The sequence below is a fragment of the Urtica dioica genome, chromosome 6 (assembly GCF_054948205.1).
Source record: "Urtica dioica subsp. dioica isolate 48M chromosome 6, U.dioica_male_clone48M_v1_H2, whole genome shotgun sequence".
Classification (NCBI taxonomy): Eukaryota; Viridiplantae; Streptophyta; class Magnoliopsida; order Rosales; family Urticaceae; genus Urtica; species Urtica dioica.
In genome coordinates this window covers 10799852-10818418 of record NC_142761.1, presented here as the reverse complement: position 1 = coordinate 10818418, position 18567 = coordinate 10799852, and the positions used below count along the sequence as shown (strand labels likewise).

General features: G+C 41.8%; 1 protein-coding gene across 1 annotated transcript; it reads left to right on the top strand.

Annotated features, from left to right (window-relative positions):
- Positions 1 to 8754: 8754 nt before the first annotated feature.
- Positions 8755 to 10019, top strand: LOC149393362 (uncharacterized). Its single transcript, XM_089617999.1, has 3 exons — positions 8755 to 9448; positions 9520 to 9674; positions 9780 to 10019. The coding sequence occupies exons 1-3, from the start codon at positions 8755 to 8757 to the stop codon at positions 10017 to 10019; spliced, it is 1089 nt and encodes a 362-aa protein (XP_089474125.1).
- Positions 10020 to 18567: the final 8548 nt, after the last annotated feature.

Here is an 18567-nt window from a genome sequence, read left to right as displayed (position 1 = left end):
TGATATTCATGCGAGGATGGATAAGGAAACCCTAGATACACTTCCAGGTCTGTACAACTGCTATAAAAGCCCTGCGCTTCCCCTTTAGCAGCCTTGACGCTTTTGATAAAATACTTAGAGCTCCTAGACATGCAAGACCGGCGGATTGGGAGGCTTTGTGTTTTGTTAAGAGCGGTGTATTTTCTCCAGCACTATTCCAGAAAGATTGAGTGTTTGAGTGATTTGGGTTCTGTGTTTACGTGATTAAAGACTCACGTGCGTTTGAAGACTGAAGTCATCCGAGCATAGGCAGTTGCTCAAAGAGTGGAATTGAGGAGGATCTCAAATTCAGGGGGAGTCCCTGGTCTAGGTATTCACTTGTGGTAATAGTTACTAGGGCCTTGATTTTGCGTTGTAATCATATAAGACCTTGCTTGTACTATTGACTACTATATAGTGAAATCATTTCCACGGGCAGAGTGCCCCCAGACGTAGGTGTATTGCACCGAACTGGGTAACCATATTGTGTGTCACTTTCTTATCACACTATTTGTTGTTTATCCATTATCTGTGTTCAAGCAAGTTGTCGGACATATTGTCAACACTTTGTGTGCGACATCTTGTCTTTGTGACTAATCAGAATTTCAATTGGTATCAGAGCAGGCACCTAGATCCTTTGGTGGTTTCCTGGGTATTTTTTTTTCTAATTACCAGATATGGATAGTTCCCGAGAGGGAGGCTCGGTCAATCGTTCTCCAATCCTTGATGGAACCAACTATGGTTACTGGAAAGCCCGCATGAGTGCCTTTATGAAATCCCTTGACAGCAGAACTTGGAAGGCTGTGATCCATGGTTGGGAAGGTCCAGTTTCTGTTGATGACAAAGGAGCTCCTACAGGTCCCAAACCCGAGAAGGACTGGAGTCCTACTGAAGATGAGACAGCTCTGGGTAACTCTCGGGCACTCAATGCCATATTTAACGGGGTTGATAAAAATGTTTTTAGGCTTATAAATACCTGCATGAGTGCCAAAGAAGCTTGGGAAATTCTTGCTGTCGCCTATGAGGGAACCACTAAAGTTCGTGAGCAGAAGCTGCAGTATCTCACTACAAACTTTGAAGCTCTCACTATGCTTGAAGATGAATCCGTTGCCGACTTCAATGTGCGTATTCAAGATCTTGCCAACGAATCCTACTCTCTCGGTAAACCCATGACCGATGAAGATCTCATTAGGAAAACTCTGAGAGCTTTAAGCCCAAGATTCAAAATGAAGATCACGGCGATAGAAGAAGTCCATGACCTTAAAACTCTGAAGTTTGATGAACTCATGGGATCCCTCGTGACCTTTGAGCTTTCACTTCCCAAGATGGAGAAAAAACACAAAGGAATGGCTCTCAAAAGCTCTATTCATGATCAGAAGGAGCAGGTATACTCGGATTCTGATAATGAAATTGATGATACTATTACTATGCTGGCCAAAAACTATAGCAGGGTTATGAAGAGATTCAATCAGATGACTGCGAAGAATGTCTCCTAAGATGTCAAAGACAACTTTCAGCAAAGATTCCAGAAGAATGGAAACCCTCACATAAACGGAAGAAGTGGTGAACGCTCTGGAGAAGGCAAAGGTATTCAGTGCCATGAATGTGATGGCTTTGGGCATATTCAGAAGGAATGTCCCAACTTCCTTAAAAAGCAGAAAAATGGATACAATGCCACTCTATCTGATGATGAAGAAGATGATAGCGACTCCGACCAGATAAGCAACTTTGTTGCCTTCACAGCTTCTATTCCCACTCATAACCTTGAATCTACTGATGAATTTGCTGAATCTTCACAGAGATTTGTTATAGATGATGAACTATCTGATGACGCTATGAATAATGCTTATAATGTTTTACATACTAAATGGGTTGAAGAATCTCAGGTGCTTGACAAGCAGAGTGCACTCATTCTCTCTCTTACTGAAGATAAGACAAGGGCTCTTAGAAACCATTGTTGATCTGAAGCGGGAAGTCAGCCGCTTAAATGGAGAGCTGGATCAGATGACTAAATCCGTCAGGATGTTGAACTCTAGCACCGACAGCCTTGATAAAATCCTAACTATTGGAAAACCTGCAAAGAACATGAAGGGGATTGGATATACTCATGGTGCTTCCACGTCTCAAACTACCTTTGTTCCTCAAAAGCCAGCTGGCCAGATATCGCAAAAAATGTCTCAAACATCTGGCGATGACAAGTTTCAGAATCAACATCAGTGACATCCTTATGGACCAACCAGGTCTCTTGTCAACAGACCTCATTGGGTCTGCCATCATTGTGGTCGAATGGGTCATATTCGGCCTTTCTACTATTGCTTATATGGGAGGAATCTTCTTCAGCATCAATCCTTCCACAGGCATGCTCTACCTCGCCGTCAAGCCTCTTTCCGGATGGAATGGAGAGTGAAAGATGCATCCTTTCGTGCCAATATTGCCTACACTTCTCTGAGTGCTTCCACCGGTAACGATTGGTATTTTTATAGTGGTTGTTCTCGCCACATAACTGGTGCTCATGCTTTTAGACCAACATAAAACCTTACTCTAATTGCCATGTTACCTGCAGTGATGGAGTGAAAGCCAAGATTATCGGTAAAAGTCAGCTCCTGGAATGTCTTGTTTAACTGAGGCTTTACTAGTGGAAGGTCTTACTGCTAATCTTATCAGTATCAGTCAACTCTGTGACTTGAATATGCGCGTCAATTTTACTCGTGGTAAGTGTGTTGTGATAAATGAGAAACAGGATGAGCTTATGAAAGGAACCAGATCTCGTGATGATTGCTACATGTGGTCTCCTGTCACAAACATTTAGGTCAACAAATGTCTTGTGACCAAGGTAGACGAAGCCAAGCTATGGCATCAAAAGCTTGGTCACCTGAATCTCAGGAGCATGCAGAAAATTGTATTTGAGAAGGCCATTGTCGATGTCCTTCATCTAAAGATTGTTGAAGGAAGAATCTGTAGTGAATGCCAGATTGGAAAACAAGTCAAGAAGTCACATAAGATGGTGCAACATTTTACCACATCGCGTGTTCTGGAACTTCTTCACATGGATCTGATGGGACCAATGCAGGTCGAAAGTCTTGGAGGGAAGAGATACGTGTTCGTATGTATAGATGACTTCTCCAGGTATACTTGGGTTGATTTTAGCCGTGAGAAATTTGACACAACAAAATGGGATTGTGGAAAGAAAAAACCGAACCCTTCAGGAAATGGCTAGAGTGATGATGCTGGCCAGAGACATGTTGTCAATGGTGCCCACAAGAAGAGTTGTAGTCTTTATTTTGTACATTTGATGTAATAAAGTCTCACAAAGACTCTTGCTTGTAATTGCTTATTCATTAATAAAAAGTTGAAACGTTCATTCTTCTTCTTTGTCTGTTTGAAGCTTTATGAAAAAACATTAGTCTTTAGACAATAAACAAACTTAACAACTTACGAAGAGACAAATGTAGATTTGCTTGAACAAACTCTTCGCAGTTTGCTTAAAACGATATATTGGCAATCTAAGGGTCAAAGGACTATTGACCTCAGTACGATTGTTAGGAGAATCTATGATGTCTGGTTATGGGGCATTGAGAGTTGGAGACTCTATAGTTCTTCTAGGTATCTTCCGAAGGTACTGAATTGACCAGTGCACTTCTAGAGACAAAATAAGAACAAACCATTTAAACTCTTATGTCTCGAAGTCACTACGTATGGATTGCATCGTGCTTACCTTAATCCTGAAATGAGACATGTCATTTCACAACTTACGTATTCTCATTTGAGAAAGTCAGAGTTTGGACTCACTATGTGATTCTGAACAGGGCCTATTGGTGAAGTACTAAGTTGTGAGAATGTCATGAGTAACTTTGTGAAGTTCTCATAGATATGGAATTCATGTACAAGATTGCTGAAATGCAATGTATATCACCTCATGCTTTGTTCCTTGGAGTGTGAATAAATGAACTGGCCAGTGTCTAAATTGAGTCCGGACTCTTTTGGATGAAACAATGTGACTTGTTAGGTCCACGTCAATACAATGTTTCTAACTTATTCACAAGCGACAAAGGAGTTGAGGAAATAACAACTAGAAGGGTAAAATGATAATTTTGTAAATCCCAACTAGCTGATGATATTCATGAAGGGTAAACACTGATAATATTCTGTGGATCCACTCATTACAATTAGGTTCAATTCTTGAGTAGAAAATAATTCATTTGAAATTAGAGATTTTCAGTGTCAACTCTTTAGTGGAGTCAGTTGACATTAAGCTAAACTTGGAAAAGGTTTGTGAACTTTTGAGTCCAAGTATTTAGCTCAAGCTTTGTTCATTTGGATCCATGAGGTCACTGTCACAAATCACATCGAGTAGGAATAGTTAAACTAGAAGCTAAGTCAAAACAAAAACGAGACAAGTTTTACGAAAATTGTCAAAAGGGTATTTTTGTCCTTTTGGACATAGGATGAAATGAACGTCGATAAATTTTTTGACATGGTCATTTGATGAAATGCATCCACTCGGCCAAGTTAGTTTAATTGTGCCTTGTGGATTAATTTCATTTCATAAGAATTTTATTGAAAATTCTTAATGGGCCTTTCTCATGTTGTCATGAACAAATGAAGAAGCTCCTTCTAGAGAGTATTTGGCCGCCCAATACAAAGAAAGAAAGGGAGATTATTTTGTGCATAAATGTATGAAGATACTTGCCAAAAGAAAAAGAGGAAACAAATCTCCTCTAAGGGGAATAAGGGAATTCGGCCAAGTAGAGTCAAAGGGAGAAGCTAAACAAAAGAGGAAACAAATCCAAGGCTTCTAGAAGCCTCCTCTTGGCCGTGTGACTCATGAAGGAAAAGAGGAAATTGGCTCATGAATATGTGATATTCTATAGAAGAGGAAACTACCTTATTGAAGGGAGACCTCTCCTATAAATAAGAGCCTCATTCTTCACATTTCATTCATCCCAAGTTTTAGAGATTGAGAGCTTCTCTCTCTAGCTTGGTCGCCCCTCTATCCTTCTCTCTCTAAGTTCTTTTCGTTTTTTTTGGCACCTAGGTCCTCATTTGACCTAGCGTTTTAGCTCTTCGACTTTAAGACTTGTTCTTGAGTTGTCGTGTTTAAAAGTGCCCACTCACTGATTCCTTTTCTCTCGAGTGATTCTTGTGATAGAAACCATCGTGGTTGCTCGTGTTGCCGAGGAGAGAAGAGAGATGTGCTGCGAGGGAGACGAACGTTGCAACTTTCCAAAAGCTTCTCAACGTTCAAGCTTCTAAAAAGGTTAGTAAATTTATTATGCTCATAATAGTTTTTATTTACGTGTACTTGCTCTTTGTCTAGGTTAGTAAAATCATTTTACTTGTCAAAAGAAAATTTTTAAAATTCCGCCGCTTACCCGAAGCGTTGAACTTTTTCTTAAACCCTAGATCAATTCCAACAAGACATTCCTCTTCACTTCTGGGCTGAAGCTCTCAACATGGCTTGCCATATTCATAATAGAGTAATTATTCGTCCAGGTACTACTATCACTCACTATGAAATATGGAGTGGGAGAAAGCCGAATGTTAAGTACTTCCATGTCTTTGGCTCTGTGTGTTATATTCTTGCTGATAGGGACCCCCGCCGCAAGTTTGATCCCAAAAGTGATGAAGGTATCTTTCTTGGGTACTCTAGAAATAGTCGGGCCTATCGTGTCTTTAATAAACGCACTAAGTCTATGATGGAATCCATAAATGTAGTGGTTAATGATGATTATGATGATTCCAAAAGTGCTAATGATGAAGATGAAGGGTTTCCTAGTAACACAGATGTCAGGACAAATACTGATAACATTGTGGACGACATTTCTCTGGGAAGCACTAATATCAGGATGGATGTTGGTGACGAAGTGGATGACATTGTTCCTGATAAAGAGCCTTCCCCCTTTCCAAAACATAGAATTCCTTCCAAAAGAATCCAGAAAAATCACCCTGCTCATGAAGTGATTAGTGACATTGGTGAAGGTATGCGCACTCGCCCAAAAGCACCTATAAATTATCGGGAGATGATTGGTAATCTCTGCTTTGCCTCTAAGATTTAACCTAAGAATGTGAATGGGGCTATTGATGATGAATACTGGATTAGTGCTATGCAAGAGGAACTTGTTCAGTTTGAAAGAAATGAAGTCTGTGAGTTAGTTCCTAAACTTGACAATGTTAATGTTATTGGAACTAAGTGGATTTTTAAAAATAAATCTGTTGAGCATGGCAATATAACTCGAAACAAAACTAGAATTGTGGCACAGGGTTATATGCAGGTGGAAGATGTGGACTTTGATGAAACCTTTGCCCCTGTTGCTCGACTTGAAGCCATCAGACTCTTGCTTGGCATCTCCTGTCATCTCCATTTCAAACTTTTCCAAATAGACGTTAAAAGTGCTTTCCTCAATGGATACTTGAATGAGGAAGTCTATGTTGCCCAACCTAAAGGCTTTGTAGATCCCAGCTCACCCCAACATGTCTACAAGCTTAGAAAGGCTCTCTACGGTCTTAAGCAGGCACCTCGGGCATGGTATGAAAGACTAACTCAGTTTCTTGTGCAGAATGGTTATACCAGAGGTGGAGTTGATAAAACCTTGTTCATAAAGAAAGAGGATGGCAACCTCATGATTGCTCAAATCTATGTTGACGATATTGTTTTTGGAGGAATGTTGAACAAGATGGTGGACCTTTTTGTACGACAAATGCAGTTTGAATTCAAAATGAGTGTGGTTGGTGAGCTTAACTTTTTCTTGGGTTTTCAGATCAGGCAACTGAATGATATGGTATTTTTATCTCCCAAAGTAAATATTCTAAAAACATTGTGAAAAAGTTTGTCTTGGAAAAGTCTTCTCACAAGCGGACCCACACCGCTACTCATGTTAAACTCACTAAGGATTAGCTTGGTGAATCTGTTGATCAAAGCCTCTACAGGAGTATCATTGGTAGTCTTCTCTACCTTACTTCCAGCCGACCAGACATAGCCTACTCAGTTGGTGTGTGTGCACGTTATCAGGCTAATCCCAAAGCTAGCCATCCGGCTCAAGCTAAGCGAATTGTAAGGTACATCTGGGGAACTGCTGAATTTGGTCTTTTATATACTTACGATACCTCATCTATGCTTGTGGGATACTGTGATGCTGACTGGGTAGGTAGCACGGTTGATAGAAGAAGCACTTCTGGCGGATGTTTCTACCTAGGAAACAATCTTATCTCTTGGTTTAGCAAGAAGCAAAACTGCATCTCCTTGTCCACGGCTGAGTCTGAATACATTGCAGCTGGAAGCAGTTGCACTCAGCTTCTCTAGATGAAACAGATGCTTGCTGAATATGATGTCGGGCAAGATGTCATGACATTGCTCTGCGACAATATCAGTGCCATCAACATCTCAAAGAATCCAGTTCAACATAGTAAGACTAAGCACATTGAAATCAGGCATCACTTCATTCGAGATCTTGTGGAAGATAAAAAGATCAAACTCGAATATATTCAAACTTAAAAACAGCTCGCAGACATTTTTACAAAGGCCTTGGATGCTAACAGGTTTGAAAGTCTAAGATTCTCCCTAGGATTGTGTGTGATTGAACAATAGCAATTACTGAGATACGGAGAGAGATCTTGTTGTTTCTTCCCTCTCCTAAAGTCTAAAATGTCTCTAATTTTTGCTCTTATGCTCATGGGCCCATTTTTCTGGTTGGCCCATTCGACCGTTTTGCCGGGCTAAAATGCCACCTATTCTGAGTTTGGCCTTGAGATGGACTAAGGCCCATTCTTTGTCACGACGTCGTTCTGGTTTGTGTAAGCTGTTCAAACATGCAGACAGTTGGTTTTTCAAGAAAGACTAGGAAGTTACCGCTTGCTCAAATATTGCTATTGCTATTTTTCTCATTTCTTCGCCCTACTTTCACAAAAATTCCCTGATTTGTGTAACCACCTTTCTCGACGGTTATTGTTGTGGTAGTTATCTTGGAATTCTCTTCACAATGGTGGGAACAAGGAGTGGAATTAGCACCATTGACTCGTCCAAGAAAGAGAAGACGAATATGAGGACGAAGGATGTTAAGAAGAAAGGGTTTGGGCTGGAGAGTGACAAGCATGGGGTTCGGGTTCGTGGAATGCGACCCGGTAATCGCGTCGATGGTAAGGCCGGAGGTGCCATTGTTGGGTCATCTGTTCCGCCTGAAAATCCTTCCCTCGCCACCGTCAGGAAAGCTATGATCAAGAAATCATCCCTCACCATCACCGACATCACTGGTGAAGTTAGCTCGAGCAGTTCCTCTGGAGAAAGAGTCGATGATCGTACTGTTGTTTCTGAAGAAGCTCTCACAGATGTGTCACCTCTCGAAAGCCCTCATGTTTTGGTTCAACGTATTTCTACTCCTCTCACTCATCCTGCTTCTGTAGAGGAAAATTTAAATGATTGTTAGAACCTTGAATCTCTCCTTGTGGATCATGAACCCCCTTCATGTTGATGCTATTGGAGGAATTTTAGGGTTAAGTAAAGATGTTGTAAAGAATGTCTCGACATCCTCTGCTCAGATGCATAAGGATAAGACTGATAAAAGACAAGATGTTGGAGAGGATGTTCTTGCCTCTTTAAAGGAAAAAGGTCCAGCATGATGATGACATTTGTATTGCTACTCTTCTATCTGAGAAGAGGAAGAAGAAGAGAAAGATCATGGAGGAAGTAGAGACTGTTGCTCCTAACAAGGAAAATAGGAAGAAAAAGGTTAAGAGGTCGGCATGATTAAGAAAAGAGGGAAAAAGCCTGTTGTGGGTCCTATGCCTGTTGATGACGCGCTCATCGAGGTTGAAGTACAGGAACCTATGATATCTCTTGGGATTGGAAACAAGAGATCTGTGGGAGGCCAAAAGCTTCTAAAGAATGTCCCTGCTGCTCCCATGGACAATGTCTCTTTTCACAAGGAAGACGGTGTTCTCAAGTGGAGGTTTGTGTATCACTTAGCCATCTTTCCTGAGAAGGAATTGTCTGCTGTGGCTCTAAAGATTGATGTCATCATGGAACTCCTCCACGATGCTAAGATGCTCAAGACAGTCACCAACTTTGGTGTCTACTATCCCACTCTGGTGAAGGAATTTATTGTTAACCTCTCTTCTTCCTTTGATGTTCCTGATGATGCTGAGTTCAGGAAGGTCTATGTTAGAGGACATTGTTTTGAGATCTCCCCAGATGTTATCAATGATTTTCTTGGTCGAGGGAAAATTATCACTGCTGATCGTGTTCCTTCTCAGGACGTCATTTCAAGAGTGATCACTGGTGATGAGACCAAAGTTTGGCTGTCCAAAGGAACTTTACCTTCTTCTGATCTCATTGCCAAGTACTCGGTTCTCTATCGCATCGACATCGCTAACTGGGCTCCCTCTTCTCAAGGGTCTAGCATCAAGGCAAAGCTGGCTAGCCTGATCTACCAGATAGGTACTCGCTCTTCATTTGATTTTGGAGATTTTTTTTTGATCATTTGGCAAAACATGCCAAATCTTATGCAGTGAAGCTACCCATTGGGTTTCCATCCATCATCACTGGCATTCTTCTTAAGCAAAACAAGAATATTCTGCGTAGCACGGATGTGGCAGGGAAAAGGCCAGGTGTTCTTACCATCTGTCATAAGCTTTTCGAAGGGAAGCATGCTCGTGATGATCTTGTTAAACCTTCTTTCGCGACATCTATCGCCTCTGGTAGCTCTATGAAGTAGGGTCCTATTCCTGAAGAAGTTTATAAGAACGTATTGAAAGAGCTCCGTGAATAGATTGACTTCCTCAAGAAGGCCATTGAGACTCTCTCTCACAGGAGGTCCATTTGTGAAGGTCTTGTTTGTGACTTATCTGCTTCACCTGGAAATGATGATGTGGCCATCAATCGCTCCGGTCAAAACAGCGATGCTGCTGTTTCTGAAGGCAATGAAGATAGAGAAGGGAACAACAACAGTGACTTAGATGGTCTCAGTGATGAAAGTGATGAAGCCTCCACCCAACCTTTTGCTCATTAGTACCGTTTGTCTATGGTCTGTAACCCTTGAACTTTTTTTCTGTTCTGCTTGTTGATGTTGTGTGCTTGTTGGAATTAATCTAGGGTTTAAGAAAAAGTTTAACGCTTCGTTAAGCGGCGAAATTTTAAAAATTTTCTTTTACAAGTAAAACAGTTTTTACTAACCTAGACAAAGAGCAAGCACATGTAAATAAAAACTAATATGAGCATAATAAATTTACTAACCTCTTTAGAAGCTTGAACATTGATGAGCCTTCGGAAGGTTGATAACGTTCGTCTCCCTCGCAGCACGTCTCTCTTTCTTTCCTCGGCAACTCGAGCAACCACGAAAGTTTCTATCACTAAATCACTCGAAATAAAAGGAATTAGTGTGTGGGCACTTTTAAACACTACGACTTAAGAACGATTTTTGAAGTCGCAGAGATAAACACTAGGTCAAATGAGGACCTAGGTGCCAAAACAATAAAACGAAATTGACTAGAGAGAGAAAGAGAGGAGTCGGCCACAAGGTCTAGAGAGAGAGGCTCTCAATCTCTAACTTATGTGGGATGAATAGAATGAGAGGAATGAGGGTCCTATTTATAGGAGAAGGGTTGGACTTGGAAAGAAGTAGTTTCCTCTTATTTTCCAAGCCTTTATGAGCAATCTTTTATTGCCCATTCCCATCCAAGATAGGCGCCCACTTCATGCAAATCCCCAAGGGATTAGTTTCCTCTTTTTTTTCTCTTTTGGTTGCCTTGGCCGATTCTCTTTGTTTCTCTTAGAGGAAATTTGTTTCCTCTTTTTCTTTTGGCAAGTATCTTGATACATTTATGCACAAAATATTCTCTCTTTCTTTGGGTATGTTGTGCGCCTATAGCCTTCTAGAAAGGGCTTCTAGAAGCTTTTCCATTTGTTCATGACAACATGAAAAAGGCCCATTAAGAATTTTCAATTAAATTCTTATGAAATGAAATTAATCCACAAGGCCCAATGATCAAGTCATGGCCGAGTGTTATTGAGTCATCAAATGACCTTGTCAAAAAATTTATTGACATTCATTTCATCCTATGTCTCAAAAGACAAAAATACCCTTTTGAAAATTTTCGTTCTTGTTTTGACTTAGCTTCCAGTTTAACTATTCCTACTCGATGTGATTCATGACAGTGACCTCATGGATCCAAATGAACAAAGCTTGAGCTAAATACTTGGACTCAAAAGTACACAAACCTTTTTCCAAGTTTAGCTTAATGTCGACTGACTCCACTAAAGAGTTGACACTGAAAATCTCTCGGTTCAAATGAATTTATTTTCTACTCAGGAATTCAACCTAATTGTAATGAGTGGATCCAAAGAATATTATCAGTGTTTACCCTTCATGAATATCATCAGCTAGTCGAGATTTACAAAATTACCATTTTACCCTTCTAGCTGTTATTTCCTCAGCTCCTTTGTCGCTTGTGAATAAGTTAGAAACAATGTATTGACGAGGAGCTAACAAGTCACATTGTTTCATCCAAAAGAGTCAAGACTCAATTTGGATGCTGGCCAGTTCATTTATTCACACTCCAAGGAACAAAGCATGAGGTGATACACATTGCATTTTAGCAATCTTGTACATGAATTCCATATCTATGAGAACTTCACAAAGTTACTTATGACATTCTCACAACTTAGTACTTCACCAATAGGCCTTGTTCGGAATCACATAGTGAGTCCGAACTATGACATTCTCAAATGAGAATACGTAAGGTGTGAAATGGCATGTCTCATTTCAGGATTAAGGTAAGCACGATGCAATTCATACGTAGTGACTTCGAGACATAAGAGGTTAAATGGTTTGTTCTTCTCTTGTCTCTAGAAGTGCACTGGTCAATTCAGTACCTTCGGAAGATACCTAGAAGAACTATAGAGTCTCCAACTCTCAATGCCTCATAACTAGACATCATAGATTCTTCTAACAATCATACTGAGGTCAACAGTCCTTTGACCCTTAGATTGCGAATATATCGTTTTAAGCAAACTACGAAGAGTTTGTTCATGCTAATCTACATTTGTCTCTTCATAAGTTGTTTAGTTTACATATGGACTAAAGACTAATGTTTTATCATAAATCTTCAAACAGACGCGGAAGAATGAATGAACGTTTCAACTTTTTATTAATGAATAAGCAATTACAAGCAAGAGTCTTCATGAGACTTTATTACATCAAATGTACAATATAAAGATTACAACTCTTCTTGTGGGCACCATTGACAACAAACTCCCACTTGACTCAAAGAAGATGTGTCTAGTCCTTCATGCCTAATCCCTCTCGATGTTGGTCGGAGACCATGTTCGCTTGGGCCTTTGTGAATGGATATGCTAGGTTGTCCACCGTTGAGATCTTCTTCACTTCCACGTCTCCGCACTGCACGATCTCTCGAATCAAATGGTATTTCCTCTCAATATGCTTAGAGCGCTTATGGCTTCGAGGTTACTTTGAGTTAGCGACAGCCCCACTATTATCACAATAAAGGGTCATGGGCTCGTCGACGTTTGGAACAATTTCCAAATACTTAAGGAATTTTCTAAGCCACACAGCCTCTTTGGATGCTTCACAAGAAGCCACATATTCTGCTTCCATTGTGGAGTCAGCAATGCAAGATTGCTTAATACTTCTCCACACAACAGCTCCAACATTAAGGATGAACACAGATCCCGAAGTGGATTTCCTGGAATCCTTATCCGCTTGAAAATCGGAGTCGGTATATCCTGTCATAGTCAGGTCAGTACCTGAATATGTAAGCATCAAGTTCCTAGTTCTTCGAAGATACTTAAGAACATGCTTAACAGCACCCCAGTGTTCGGGTCCAGGGTTAGATTGGAAACGGCTAACTACGCCAACGGCGAAACAGATGTCATGTCTAGTGCAAAGCATAGCATACATGAGGCTTCCTATGGCAGAGGCGTAAGAAATTTTCCTCATGTCTTCAATCTCTTGTGCAGTCTTAGGAGACTGGTCCTTAGAGAGTGAAACTCCATGCCTAAAGGGCGTTTGGCCCTTCTTGGAGTCTTGCATCGAGAAGCGATCCATCACCTTATCAATATAAGATGCTTGAGAGAGCAACAGTGTCCGGTTTTTCCTATCTCGAAAGATTTGGATCCCCAGAATGTACGCGGCTTCTCCTAGATCCTTCATATCGAATTACTTTGCCAGCCAGACCTTAACCTTAGATAACTTACCCACGTCATTACCAATGTGTAGTATATCATCGACATATAGTACCAGAAACACAACTTTGTCTTCGTGTATTAACTTGTAAACACAAGGCTCATCTATTGACTGTTCAAAGCCGAAGCTTTTCACAGTTTCATCGAATCTGATATTCCATGACCTAGATGCTTGCTTTAGTCCATAAATGGACTTAAGTAACTCACAAACCTTGGTCTCTTGACCTTCTTCAACGAAACCGTCTAGTTGAGCCATGTAAATGCGCTCGTCAAGATTGCCATTCAGGAAGGCTGTCTTGACATCCATTTTCATAATCTCAAAGTCGAGAGCTGCAGCTATGGATAGGAGTATGCGGATGGATTTAAGCATCGCGACTAGCGATAAGGTTTCTTCATAGTCAATCCCTTCTTGTTTGGTATAACCCTTCACCACAAGTCGTGCTTTGAACGTCTCGACGTTCCCATCAGGACCCCTTTTCTTCTTGTATATCCACTTACACCCTGCGGGTTTAATCCCTTCAGGAAGGTCCACAAGTTTCCAGACTTTGTTGACATACATCGAGTGCATTTCAACTTTCATGGCGTCAAGCCAAAGGTTAGATTCAGAACAAGCCATCGCTTGGCTATAGGAAACAGGATCATCCATGTCGGAGACGGCTACGAGAGAGTCTCCATAAGACATGTACCTGTCAGGCTTTTGAGTAGCCCTCCCACTACATCGAAGTACTACTTGACGAGATTCTGATGAGTTAGGTTGTGTTTCAGTTGGGGTAAGAACAATTGTTACAGATGAGTCAGAAGCTTCCTCACCCAACTTTTCTTCAAGCACAATTTTGCTTCTAGGTTTTGCATCGTTCATAAAGTCCTCCTCAAGGAAACGAGCATTCGTGCTAACGAAAGTCTTATCATCCTCGGGACTATAGAAAGTAAAACCCTTGGTTTTCTTTGGATATCCAATGAACAGACACAATTCCGACCTACTAGCCAACTTGCTAGTCTTTTGCCTCAGCACGTGTGCGGGGCAACCCCAAATTTTGATGCGGCCAAGATTCACTTTACGGCCAGTCCATCGTTCATAAGGAGTACCAGGAACCGTCTTGGACAGAACTTGGTTCAGAATATAAGCGGCTGTTTCGAGGGCATATCCCCAAAAGGAAAGAGGGAGTGATGAGTAACTCATCATTGATCTAACCATCTCCATAAGAGTTCAATTTCTTCTCTCTGACACTCCATTTTGTTGAGGTGTGCCAGGTGCGGTAAGCTGAGAAGCGATACCTTCTTCTTTAAGAAAGTCATCGAACTCTCCAGACATATACTCACCACCTCGATCAGATCGAAGGGTTTTGATCACTTTGCCAGTTTGCTTTTCCACTAAAGCCCTAAAGACCTTAAATACGTTAAGGGTCTCGGATTTTTGTTTGAGCAAATAGATAAAACCATATCGTGAGTAATCATCGGTGAAGGTAACGAAGTATTCGTATCCTCGACGTGCCTGTTGGCTGAGCGGTCCACATACATCAGAATGTACTAGTTCCAGCAACTCAGTGGCTCTTCGACCCTTATCGGAGAAAGGTCGCTTAGTCATTTTTCCTTCTATGCAGGATTCACAAGTAGGTAGTGAACCTATTGCAGAGGCTTGGAGTGGACCGTCCCTCACAAGTCTCTTAATCCTATCTAGACTGATATGACCAAGTCTTAAGTGCCATAGGTATGTTGATTTTGTTAGATCGGAGGATTCAGAAAGTTTGATCCTCTTTGGCTCCCTAATTAGATCATTATCTATTTGGGTGTCTAAGATGGAAGGTTGAGTGGGATAAATGTAATAAAGACCATTATTCATACATGCATCAGTGACAAAAGAATTAGAAAAAGAAATACGAATTCCATTCTTTATAAACTTTAAATAATAATCTTGCTCTAAAAGTTGAGCAATAGATATTAAGTTTTTCCCAAAGGAAGGAACATAATAAACATTATTCAAATTTAAAGTGCAATCTTCAAAAGATAGCGCCACGAATTCCACAGCCTTCGCAAACACCACGCTCCCATCACCCCACTTGAAGCAGAAGTCGCCATCCTCTGAGCTTTTGCTTTTCCTAAAACCAGTTAAGGAGCAGCAAACATAGTTAGTAGCAGCGGAGTCAATAATCCACGATGATACATTATCAGCTACTAAACAAGCTTCAGTAATAAGTACAATACCTTATACTTTGGTTTTGAGGTAGGCTTGAAAGTTCCTACGCCAGTGACCAGGTTCATTGCAGTGGTGGCATTTGTCGTTAGACTTATCCACCTTCGGAGCCTTTGGCGCCTTCTTCTTCGTTTGAACCTTAGGTTGGTTCTTCTTCTCGGCCTTGCGAGGTCTCTTCTTAGATCCAGAGATGGAGGCAGTAGCATGTACCTCTCCTAGAGCCTTCTTTTTCTTAGTGAGTGCCTCAGCGGTTTGAAGTTCCTTCATGAGCTCGGTAACAGTGTACTCTAGCTTGTTCATGGAGTAATTCAACTTGAAGGTATCAAAGGTTTCGGGGAGAGTTTCCAAGATCATATCTATTTTAGTCTCCCCATCAATCTCAGATCCAAGGATCTCCATTTTGTTTAGATAGGTAATGATCAGCATCATATGATATCTAACGGGAGTCCCAGCCTTCATGCGACAGTTCATAAACTGTCGGACCGCTTGTTGCCTAGCTTGACGTCCTTGCCCTCCAAACATCTCATGGAGATTGTAGATCATATCGGAGGCAGTTTCGTAATCACGATGTTGTTGTTGCAACACATTGTTCATCAATGCTAAAATATAGCACCTCGCAATCTCATCGGATCGGAGCCAGGCCGCCAGGGCGTCTTTTTCCTCGCATCGAATCATCATTCGTTTGAGGACAGGGGGTGGTGAGAACCCATTTGTGCTTGTCGACAGTAAGGACTATGTCGAGGTTACGTTTCCAGTCGACGTAATTTTCGCCTTCGAGTTTATTCGAGGAAAGAATGGTTGAGAGAGGGTTGAGAGAAATATTGCCTATAAGAGTTGAAACAAGTTTATGATTAGTCTTTGGTATAGGATTTAAGTTTTAACATTTGATAAAATCCAAACGTGTTATAAACCAAATGATAATTTACTCCCTCAAGAGAAGGCCGCAAAAAATCTCCATTTATAAGTAAATGACTCATCATTAATGCTTAGCCAAGATGTCAATACACCAATTTTGACTAGCCACCTTTTAAATTGGTTTGATCACTCACATCCTTTGCAGAGCCCCAAGGGAGGATTACTAGGGATTGAGCCTAAGTGTGCAACCAACCACTTAGTCCAAAAGGTCAACTTTGACAAAAAAAAAAAAACAATCCCCCAAGTAGAGGCCTTTGTTGTCGCACGAAAATGAATAACTATTGAAAACCTCGGGCGGTTCGATCCAAGGCCGGACCAAGTGATCGCACCCGGGCCAAGAGTGTGAACTCGAAAGTCTCGAGCTAGGTTTTCTCCGATCAACCCGCCTCTCGGGATAGGTAGGGGGTGAGGAGGAGGAGTGACCGTGCCTTGGGTGTCAGCTGCATACGTACCCGTGCGTGGGATCAGGTCAGAATGTAGTTCAGGCGTGTAAGACGCAGTATGAGGCGTAGAACCTTGGTGGAGAAGCGTACTCGATGAAGGAGACGGGGCACGAGGAGTCCTCGGCGGCGTCTCAGAACCTCGAAGTTCGCGTGCGTGTCTAGCATGTTAGACGCGCGAGGGGAACTCTAGTCGAGAACCCTAGGGGCGTGCTTGGGCATCGGGCGACGTCCGGGAAGTTCCCGTGAGTGCTTTGGAACCTCTGAGAACGAGAGAGACTGGTGAGAATGCTTCAGGCCAAAAATGGCATCAAGAGAAGCAAATGAGAGTGAGAAATCGAACGTATCGATATGAGATGAAGGGATTGCTTCCCCCTCAGTGAGAGGGGGTTCATATAGGTGTTTGGGGACCCTAAGGGGGTCCTTTGCTGCCAAGGTGGGACTCAGGACGCTCACCTTTCCAAGAGGAGGCGCACAAAGAAGCAGCGGCGCACCACGCGCGGCACGCGGTGCAGCCAGCGTGGCGCGCACCGGGCTGTCCCTTCGTGGCTTTTCGCGACCGTCGTCCTTCCGGGCCCGTTGAGCTATTGTGAGCTTTTTATTTCGGGTTTATGACACAAATGTGTGTTCGACAGATAGGATTCGAGTCGAGGCTCGCTCGACTCGAGGAGACTGACTCAAGGCTCGACTCGAGGAGACTGACTCAAGGCTCGACTCGAGGAGACTGACTCAAGGCTCGACTCGAGGAGCGAAGCTCGACTCAAGGAGACTGACTCAAGGCTTGACTCGAGGAGCGAAGCTCGACTCGAGGAGACTGACTCAAGGTTCGACTCGAGGAGCGAAGCTCGACTCGAGGAGACTGAATCAAGGTTCGACTCGAGGAGCGAAGCTCGACTTGAGGAGACTGAATAAGTCTCTACTCGAGGGGCGAGGCTCGACTCGAGGAGCCGACTCAAGTCTCGACTCGAGGGGCTAGGCTCAACTCAAGGAGTCAAGAGTTGGGGGCAAGGGCTCGAAGGTTCGTCGCTCTTCAGGATCTCCGGCCTGACCATCGACCCTTTGAGCGACGCGTCTTCTGGGCGTCTCGGGTTTTCCGAAAACGATCGACAACAGCCTTGTCTTCATCGTCTCTTTCTCGAACGTAGCTCATTGAGCAATGATCGAAGCAAAAACGCCATAGAGTACTCCCATTGAAGAGAAGGCCACAAGACTGACTCTTAGTTTTACGTTCATTGCTTTTTTTCATTAGTGTTGGGGATCGTGGGTTACAAACAACAAGTATAACCCTCCCACTTAGTTTTTGGAGTTGCTACATGGACTCTTATAAGTTTGGAAACGGATTTCCTAGCTATAGAGCGATAGAGTGGACAACTAGAAAGGAATCCTAGATCTTCATGTTCAAGGAAGAGCAATGTTAGTGCATAAAGGCACAAGGTACATACTCGGACATTTTCCTATTTTCTATTTGGGAAAGTGCATGAGGAAAGTGTGAACTTCAACTCTCTTGAACACTTGAAAGTTTGAGGTTACAAATCTTTATTTTTCGGCTCGTCTACGAGGAGACCTCCCACTCAAATTTTCAAGAGCATATATATTTTGAACATATGTGATATAGATATAGTTTTGAAAATATTTTGAAAACTTATTTGATTTGGATGACAAAATATTTTCAAGTTTGAAAAGAAAAACGGTTTTTCAAAATTCAAACTAGTTTTGTAAAAATTCAATTTCAATTAAACTTTCAAAAATCAAAACATTTTAATCTTTCACATTATGTTTATTATCTTATAAGAAACAATTTTTGCTCAAGG